We start from the raw sequence: 10,641 nt of genomic DNA on the forward strand, positions 1-10,641 counted from the left end.
AAGAAAAAGAAAAAAAAAAGTTGCAATTTTTTTACTCTCCCAAGGCTGCAACAGCAGATAGCATAGCATTAGCACTGCTTGCTGCTAAAAGTTGTGGTTCTTACATTTTTTATTTTTATTATTATTATTATTATTATTTTTTATTACTAAATTATTAATTTATTGACATTCAATTAGTAAAATGATTTTAAAATTACTAAACTCTCAATCTCTCTCCCCCATAAAACATCTTCACCATTTAACCAGAAATCTCTCAACTCCATTTTTTTTTTATTTACGTAGTAATTTATGATTTTAATATAGTTTCCCTCTAATTTCCTTCCTTAATTGTTTTAGTACAAACCATGTTTAAATTTAAAAAAGTCAAATAAATAAAAAAAATTTCAAAAAAAATATTAAAAAATAAAAAATTTACTTACCCTTATCATAATTACTACCTTTTTTATCTAACAAACTTGCTTCAATTCATTTTCCATCTTCTTCATAAATTCAAACCCATCTCTTCCTCTTCCCTTTCTCTTCTTCTTCTTCTTCTTCCCCCATTTTCTCTCTCATCAAACTTTAAAAAAAAAAAAAAAAAAAAATTAAAAATTTGGGTTGAAGTTTCTCTCTTTACTGGGCTTCAATGGAGTCATATGAAGCAACAAGAGCAGTATTTTCAATGGTACAAAGCATAGATCCAGAAAACGCTTCAAAGATTATGGGTTACATACTGATACACCACACTGAGAAAGACATGATTCGCTTTGCTCATGGATCAGAATCACTCATTTTTTCAATACTTAACAGAGCAAAAACTGACTTAGGACTTTTATCGAACACTTCATCTGCATCACCTTCAATGGCTAATTCTTCCCATGCTTCTCACCCTATCACCATTTCTAGACCTAACCCACTTTCTCTCTCTCTTCCTTCTCCAAGATTACCCAACAATGGGTTCAACCCTTCTTCCCCTTCTTCTCCTTCTGTCTGGGCCCACCACCATTCATTAAGCCCTAATTCTCTCTCCTACGCTGCTGTTGTCAATGGAAGTTGTAATAATAATAATAATAATGGTAATAATAATACTAATGGGTCTTTTTCATCTTCTTCTGCAATTGGGTCTTCTCAAATTGGATTTTCTGCAAAAAATGAGGGTAATTTCTTGGATGATTACCATTTACAGGAACAGAATCTGGGTTTTTTGAACGACCCTTTCTCGAAAAATGTGGAGTTCTTTGAGCAAGTACCTTCTTCCATTGATTTAGCAATGAGCCCAGGTTGTAGAAGTGATTCTATGGGTGCTTACCCTTTCTGGGAAAACTCTTCTTCCGCAAGTAGCGCGGACAATAGCGCGCATTTTCATCGAAGAAGCGCGTCTTTCAATGATTGTTACTATGGAACTGATGATTCTACTTCTGGGTTTGGGTTTAAGCCTTGTCTTTACTACTCTAGAGGCTTCTGTAAGAATGGTAACGCCTGTAAGTTCGTTCACGGCGGCGGTTGCGGCGGCGCCGGTGGTGGGTTCTCGGATTCCGGTGATAATTCCGGCCCAATTGTTGGTTCCCCTTGTAGCAAATACGACGCGTTTGAGCAGTGTCAAGAAGAGATTTTTAGGTCTAAACTTGCTCAGCAACAAAGATTAGCTGCTCAGTTAATGTCTGGTGGTATGAATTTACCTTATAATAAGTTGAATTTCCTTCAAACTGAAGCTCAAAGGTAACTATATTTTTATACAATTTGTTTGAATTTTTTTGTATAAAATATGGTGTTACATGTATAATATATGATTGGGTTTAATGGGGGTAATTATAATGTCATGTTGTAGATCTGCAGCAGCTGCATTGATGATGGGTGAAGAGTTTCATAAGTTGCACGGCCGTGTTAGGATGTCAAGAAATGATTTTGCTGGGATGGATTCTAACCCTGGTTCTAGACAGATTTACTTAACATTTCCTGCTGACAGCACTTTCAAAGAAGAGGATGTTTCTAGTTATTTCAAGTAAGATTATCTTATGACATTATTAGATGTTTAATTTTGTAATGATTTAGCTATAATTTTATGTAAAATAAAATGTAGTATGAAATTAAAACAAAGAATTTGTTGTTTTTGGTGTTGTTGTGTGTGTTTGAAGCTTATATGGACCAGTCCAAGATGTGAGGATTCCATATCAACAGAAGAGAATGTTTGGGTTTGTTACATTTGTCTATACTGAAACTGTGAAGCTTATTTTAGCTAAAGGAAACCCTCATTTTGTCTGTGATTCTCGTGTTCTTGTTAAGCCTTACAAGGAGAAGAGCAAGCTTCCTGACAAGTAATTATCTAACCCGAAATCGTGTTGTTTTGTTTCATGGTTATCGTCGCTTCATTGTTTGTTTGCTTGTTTGTAGGAAGCAACATCAGCAACAGATGGAAAGGGGTGATTTTTCGTCGTGTTCGAGCCCGTCTGGGCATGATTGTAGAGATCCTTATGAGTTTCAGCTTGGTGAGCTATTCATTTAAGCTTGTTGATAATTGATATAGCTTTGATTGTGGATTTAAGGACAATGTAGCTTAGTTATTTGTTTGTTGTATGAATAGGAGGAAGAATGTTGTACAGCACTCAGGAGATGTTACTTAGGAAGAAGTTAGAGGAGCAAGCTGATTTTCAGCAAGCTCTTGAATTTCAAGAAAGAAGGCTGATGAACTTGCAACTGTTGGACTTGAAGAATCAGCAGCACCAGCACAATGCATCAGTTGGTTCTCCCATGTCCTCGCCACATTTTGCCCCGGCTCCTTCGAATCAAACTGTTCCGCCTCCATCGAATGGGATCAGTCATGATGGTTCTGAAGGTTGTTACATAATCCATTATCCATTAACTTTGTAATATTAGCAATGTATGTGTGTAGTTGTTTCTTCTTAATCTGTTCGAGTTTTGACGCTATTCGTGTGATATAATGCAGAGAATAACAGTCCAACTGGGGCATCTGATGAGCAACTAGCTGAGGGTGGAGGAGTCAATGGTGCTCTGAGTGATTGCAATGGCAATGGCCAAAATAAGGAGGATAACAGACCTAAAAATGAAGAGAATGAGCTGGCTGAAAGGTATAAAAAAAAAGTCATCATAATTTATTCAAAAAGTCCATAATGTTGCCTATATTTGGCCAATAGCACATTCGTGCAAATATTTTTCCTGATTTTTCATCATCACATGGCTATAATTATTATTACTACTAACCCTTTTAGCATTATCATGAAATGCAGTGGCTTAGAGCACATCCTTCCTGACAACCTCTTTGCTTCTCCTAAGAAATCTGTCTCCGAGCATCGTTCTTCGGTTTTCTTACCGGAGTTTGATAATGGTGGTGCTAATGCTACAGCCGGTTCATCTACTGCTAGCTGTGATACCTCGATGCCTGCCTCTTCTCCTCTTGGCTTAGCTCCGCATAAATCTTGTTACTTTGAGATGCCTAGGTATATGCTTAGTTTAGATGTTGTGGTCCAAATGACACTCAAGAGTTCATTCTTCTTTCGAGTCTCCCCCTAACCCTTAGTTTATTTTTTCAGGCTTTCGCCCGGGCAAGGAGCTCTAGGAATGTAGTTTTTCAAGTTCAGCCGTGGACAGCAACTTGGGGATTTTCCTTTATTGTAAGGATCTATATACATAACTCATACGTATATTACTCGTCGAACCTCTAGGAATTTAAATTGAAGTGTAGTGTTTAAGTGACAAGGAACTAAGGAAGTAAATGAGCTAATGACTAGTATATTCAAGGACTAGACAAAATAATTTGGTTAAAAAAGGTGATTAGACACCGTTCTATGTTCGTTTTAACACATAATTTTACTAAAACACCCTCGACAATAGCCTCTTTTGTCCACCCCCGATGGACAGACTCGTAATTTTGTCGTAATATTTCTAATTGAGGGCTATTAGGAGTAACATCATAAACATCATTATCATGGATGAATTTTGACATAACAATAATATGTTTTGTAATATGTGTTGTTTCTTGTCCATGCAGAAAAGTTTGACAAAAGATAGGAAGGCAAGAGATGAGATGGGAGGGAAAATCCCCAAAGCTGTACAGCCAAAAACACCCAACCCATACCCAACCCAACCCAACCAACATCAAAGAAAGGAAATCAAAGTAGGAAGGTCTTCTCAGAGATCACTATCATCCTTATCATCATCATTATGATCATCAAAATACATATAATAGTTTTTTTTTTCTTTTTTCTTAAATATTTTGTTTTACAAGAAAATAGATAAATGCATACTTAGGGGTACAGATAGACTGATTTTATGAGAGTGGGGGTCTTTCATGACTTTTGTACCCTCTCTGTAGGTGTGTACTGGTACTGGACCACACAAAGATAAGCAGCAACAACAAAAAAAAAAAGAGCTAGTTTTATTTTACTAGTTTATGATCTAAAGAAAAGGGCTAAGTTTGTTAGTGGTAACTTTTGTTGATTATACTACTAGTTTATATCATGATATATAATAGAATTTCTACCTTTTCTTGTTCTTCTGCTTCTCATACTCTCTTTATTTTTCGCATTTGTCTGAGTTATATAACAGTTAGGCAATTAACATGGAGGCTTTTATCGATAATGCTAGTGTTTGCTTATCAAGTATAATATTTCGGCCCCTGTTAGATGCCTAACGAGTTAAGAGTCATCATTTTATGTGGAATAGTCCTATCTAATACGGAGGAAGTATCAGAAGCTGAAAGCAAGTCTTTTTTAAGTAGGGGAGTATAACTACTATACTGATATAGATACTCAAAAAAGGTAAAGGAGTGACTCAAGTGGAGAGGAAAAGCTGTTTTTCTCAGTTACTCCTTTTTACTTTTTTCTTTTTATTACATTTATTTAATTTAATTATTTTGTCATGTTAATATATTATTAGTATTATTATTAATATTCTCTGTAGTGTAGTGTAACCCACTTAAAAGTTGGAACTTTGGGATGAAGAAGAGAATTTTCAGAAAAAGGAAAAAGAAAAGGGGAAATTTTTAAAAATAGAATTAACACTAAAAATAATTACCAAAAAAAACTTTAGAAAAATGAATAAAAATTCCTTACTTTTTTGAAAATTCTTTTGGGTATAAAGAAAAAGGTGAGCTCTTTTTATGTGAAATTATAAAAAGGCAAAAACTTTAAGAGAGAGAAAGAAGAGAGAGAAAGAAAGAAGGGGACTCTTTTGTCTCATTTTGTGGTTTCTTTTAGGTGGACATGAAATGAGGTGGGTCCTACATTGTCACATGGGTGCTGACACATTTTATTATGAATGGGTGGTATTTTTGCATTTGCAGAGTTTTTTGAGTGACAAAGATGAGTGTGCTCTTATATTTTTACTCCTTTCACTTTCTCAAGTTTTTTTTAACCTTATTTGACTAAATAATTTACTCATAAATTACTACAATTTGTGCTAATTTGGAATCTATTTGTTTTAGTCATATAGTTTTGGATAATTTTACTCTTGTAAAATAAGGGTAAAAAGGTAATTGTAGAAGAGTGGGAAAAAATTAAATTAAAATAAATAAATGTAGAGGGGTAAAAAGGTAATTTAGGTGAGTGGTGGGTTTGTCCTTGTTTTTTGGTTGCATATGGTATGGTGTATGGGTAATGGTGCACACTATCCAATTCCCTTGTGTCAAGGTGTTGTGTTTTTATAGGTGTAATTTATCAATTGGTTTAATAATTTTTACTGTTTGTGATATTATGATACCATGCTATTGCTCTGTTATTTTTACTGTAAACTGTAAAAATAAAAGAGGGGTCTTGAAAGTTGGAGAGGACTGAGTCAGAGACTTTTTATTTACCAAGGTTGTGTATTTGAATTTTTATTGATTAGTCTCACTCTTAAATGGTGCTTTTATCTGCCCCAAAAAAGCCAAGTTTTTCTCTGTTTCTGTTTCATTTTCATGCTCTTGTTCCTAGACCATTTATTATTAATGACTCATTTTGGATCCTTTTTTTAAAATTTAGTTTGTGATTTTACCTTCTCTTTTGGTTGGTGGGATGGTATATTCTAGTAGATGGGGTTAATTTTCTAGGTGTGTTTGGAAATTTGTGTTTCTAGGTAATGTGTGCATCATTTATGGTTGGATCAAAAGAGTGGTTTTTGGTCTCGACTTAACCAAGACCATGCATACGAAGATTGTTGTCATATTAGGTGAAAGTATCTAGTGTGAGCGATTTAAATGCGACGACACAATATAATCAAGTAATATGGGTGAGGTCTAATGACTAATAATATAGCTAGGTTGTTTATAATAGAAATGAGCTATTTAATTAGGTTTCGAAATGATAAAATTTTAGATGTAGAATAGAGGGTGTTAGTACTTAGTACGAGTTCCTCGGATCCCTTCTCAAAGTGGTGGATCTCAAATCACTTTCAAATCTACTTTTTTGATTCTATTCTAAATGCTTAGTAGAAATTCCAACTTTACTACCCTTTATTTTTAGGTAAATTTTTTTTTTTATTTTTTTAGTTGGAAAAATGCAAAAAAAATAAAAGGCTATTGCCTTGTTACCTCGTGTACAAGTTTCTTCATTATTGAGTACGGATTTTTTTTTTTTTTTTTTTTTCATATTATTGTTTACTTATGATGTCATGGTAGTAATTAGTAAAGCTTCGTGTTACCTTAGATTCTTCTTTCTCTCTGCCTAAGTGAATGCCTCGTGCGTAACTTTGGGGTGTTGTAAAAGGCAATTATCTTTATTTATTCGTGCTAACTATACTAAAATATTGCGTAAACTGTATTTTTTATTTCATTTCCATTCTCCGCATTCCTAAGAGAGGCGTGAGTTTTGCTCAGTTTAGCTAACTAGGGATTTCTTGGCCGGGACGTCGCATCTTATCTCTTTCTTCGTTCTAAAGAATACTTCTGTTGTTCTATTATACTCCGTAGTTGTCATACTTATAGAATAAAAAAAGAAATTTGGAGAACAATATTTATTACGGAGTATGATTTGGATATCGTATTTCTAGCTACTTTAGGTAATTGTTTTTAATTACTTTGCAACGAAGAAAGTTTTGTTAAGGGATTTGTTGATCAAGTGATTAAGCGCCAATGGAAGATTTTTTGCTTTTTAGGTTAAGCAACATTAAAAGATCATATTGGGAAGAAAATGATTGAGATATTTGGTGTTAGTATACACCTCTAAAGGTTAACAAATGCAAATGTGAGACCTCTTTGGAAGTTGGGTATTTAGTACAAACATCACCCATTAAATGTTTCTATTTTCACGTACTTTCACTTTCTGAAATTAATCTTGTTCAATGTAAAGTCAAAGTCAAGATTTTTTAAATTTACACCAATCATCATGTTGATGATGAAATATCATATACAACTATACAAGTGTATGTGCTAAGGAGTACTCCGTACATTATTTGTTGGAGTTGTAACATTTTATTTGCATTGAGAAATAAATCAAATAAATACTTGTATAACTTTAGCTATTGATGTTAACAAGGGGGTAACGTAAGTAGAAGAGGATTACGGAAGCATAAAAGGTAACACCTTCGACCAAATAGTTTAGTATACTTATTCATACGTTCTTGTAATTTGTCATGTATGAATATGCAAACGGGCCTAATTAATAAATAATACGAAGTATATAACATGAACAAATACAAGTCATACTAGTATCATTAATAGTTAGTTGAAACTCAAAAAATTGAAGAAAAAAAGAGGTAGAGATTACGTAATTTACAACAAACAGTGAATAGAATAGTGTATGGTTTGTAACTTGTAATAGATAGTTGTAAGCATATGTTGAAAGGCATAGGCTAGGATGAAAATCAGCAGAGAAGCTGGGTTGGGTTTTAATTGTCGTTGAAGATTTGAAGAAAGAGTGGGTAAAAAAAAACAGAAGATGATGCAACAAAATACCCTCATTTTCTGCTAGTCAAATGCCGTGCAATGTGAAACCATTGGCACTATTGTTTTCTGAGTTTTACTGCCGTAAATTTCACTTTACTTTGCCCTATCGGAGATTTGGAGTAGTAAAATTGCGGTCCCTAATACACCCATACACGGATATTGTGGGATCTTGGCTTGGCTGAAAAAAACAAAAGAGAGAGAGGGGTTAGGATTCGAACTTCTAAGCCTGTTCTGAACTAAACTAAACTGAATATTTTATGAGAAGAGAATAGACTCTTAGTTCTAACCTCTTGATCAAAACTAAGGGCATGTTTTCATACGATTAATTTTAGTTCAATTAAGCTCTAATAAGTTCAGTTCAGTTCAGTACAGTTCCTTCTCTTATAAATTATTCATTTCAGTTCAACTCTAATAAGTTTAATTCAGTTCAGTCAATGAGAACAGACCCTAATTGTTTCATTTTAATGTTTAATGAGTAAATTGGAATTACTTAAGTTTAATACAAGTAACTAATTTTTGTCAGGAAAAAAAAGTTAATAATTAATTAATCAATTAAATTTAGAGGGGTTTAGGCCCTGACTAGTTTCAGTGGAAGGTCTTACTTTGATTGTATAGACTAAAACACGTATGGTTAGTTTTTTTGTTAATACATAGATGTAGTGACTTTTTAATTTGATTAGTTTTGTTAATACATAGATTTAGTATAATATAATTAGGCTATGTTTTTTTGAGCTTCTGAGCAGCGTAAATATCAGCAGATTATTAATACTTCGTAGAGCTAACCAAATTTTAGTAGAGCAGAACATATCATAATAACTAGAAAGAACAAGGTCTAACTAGTAATATTGAAATGCCAAATATTGTTGTCTCATACGACGGAATGAGCAAAAAAAAAAAAAAGGCCTAATATAATGCGTCACCGAATGGCAATTTCCACATTTGCTAGGCACCAAAATAGTAAAATTATACTGACAACGATCTTTTGTTATTCCACGAATTACATGTTTTGTATTAACTAATTATCGTTAAAAGCCAATTCCAGTTAATCTTGTATATAATACGAAAATTATGCCTCTTGTTTAAATTTTAATTCTAAATAAAAATATTGAAAACTTTGCTGTTGTAATTATTCCTGAAATAATAATACAAGCACCACTTTAAAAAGGAACATCTTAAAGTTATTTATCAATCATAAGACCTAAGATATAATCAACGGGTAAAGAATATATAATGATGTTACCTATAATAAAAAAATAGTGTTATATGATATGATACTATGATGTATGTTCAATTATGGATCATTCATATTAATGTTATAAATTCCACCCTGTTTACATCATATGATTGGTCCCACGTTTATTAATCAATCATATTATAGAGTGATTATCATTCGGAGTAGGTGTTAGATTTTCTAAATTAAAGTAGATAGCTTTCTTAATCATGTCTTTTGAGTTGGAAATTTTAGATGTAGGAAAGCCAAAAGAGACATTTTTGATAAGTAGACAATATTATTACTACTAACAACAAAAAATTAAAAAGTGGTTAATTAATGGTTATAGGTATGCTTATTGTGTAAACAATTGGATGTTGAAGAACATATGACTAACTGTGTTCCAAAACATCATCTTCTACTGTGTATCGGTGTGACCTAACTTTTAAGAATTACGCAAATTTTTCTATATTGGGTTTATATATAGGTACGTATATTATATGATTTTCTTAATTGAAAACGAAGACATTTTGAAATAAAAAACTAAAATAGGACCATTTAATCTAATTCTGAAAAATTTGCCATGAGTTTCACATTGCAAAACTAATTAAATTCGTAACGTAGATTTCGGATCTCGTATGTACGTAATTGACAAGTGAATGCCAATTGTAAGAAAATGTATAAATAGATAAAATGGACCACCCTAGTTTTGACAATCATCTTGATCAATTAAATATTTAGGTTTAGAAAGTATTTGCATCACAAGAACTACGTATGGTATTTGGGACCATGATGGTGAATTGCCTTCTACAATTGACATATTAATATGCATGTCATATTTAGCTAGCTAAGTGGTCAAAACTTTGCATTATTTTAATAATTAAATCCAATTTGCATGTTGCTAGGGTTTTGCGAACAATCAAATTGTTTGACGTCTTTTACACACAAATTAACATGCACGTTGCAACCTTATTTAAATTGTTACTTTTTGAAATTAATTTCAATTTAATTTTGTTAATTTTAATTTTTTTACTCTTTTAATCATATTTATAGTTTTATACAAGTTTAGGATTGCTACTGCCCTAAATTCACCACTATATAATTCTTTAAAATACACTTGAATAGAAGAGCATGAATTTCAATAAATGAATAGCTATTCTTCGTCATTTACAGATTTGCATCATATATTCACAACCATATTTTGAGTTAATAATGCTTTAAATATTTTAATAATCAATATACCTATACTAAAGGCGAAACCAGAAATGACACTTGTCATAACTTGGTTAAAAAATTTCCCTCCAAAAGTTCCTTTTTTTTTTTTTTTTTTTTTTTTTCCAAAGCTTCTTAGAGAAGTATTTAATTTAATACTTACTTTACAATAATATTTCTTTTCTATTTGGCAAGTATATTCATTTTTACACATTCAACAAAGATTTATATATTTATTTATTTTATGATGGAAACAAAGTCATATAATACAATAATGTAATATTATCTATAATAACTTTATTATAATGTAATCCGTGGTTATTTTTATTAGTCGTGCATGCATTTCTTCCTCTGTTTTCTTTAA

General features: G+C 32.3%; 1 protein-coding gene across 1 annotated transcript; it reads left to right on the forward strand.

The window, feature by feature from the left end:
* Nucleotides 1-386: 386 nt before the first annotated feature.
* Nucleotides 387-4,434, forward strand: LOC145604564 (zinc finger CCCH domain-containing protein 53-like). Its single transcript, XM_081660453.1, has 9 exons — nucleotides 387-1,698; nucleotides 1,808-1,981; nucleotides 2,115-2,294; nucleotides 2,371-2,465; nucleotides 2,561-2,812; nucleotides 2,924-3,065; nucleotides 3,225-3,434; nucleotides 3,528-3,608; nucleotides 3,986-4,434. Exons 1-8 carry the CDS (start codon nucleotides 626-628, stop codon nucleotides 3,559-3,561), a joined length of 2,160 nt encoding a protein of 719 aa, XP_081516579.1. The 5' UTR covers nucleotides 387-625; the 3' UTR covers nucleotides 3,562-3,608; nucleotides 3,986-4,434.
* Nucleotides 4,435-10,641: the final 6,207 nt, after the last annotated feature.

The sequence above is a fragment of the Chenopodium album genome, chromosome 22, assembly GCF_948465745.1.
Source record: "Chenopodium album chromosome 22, dcCheAlbu1.1, whole genome shotgun sequence".
Classification (NCBI taxonomy): Eukaryota; Viridiplantae; Streptophyta; class Magnoliopsida; order Caryophyllales; family Amaranthaceae; genus Chenopodium; species Chenopodium album.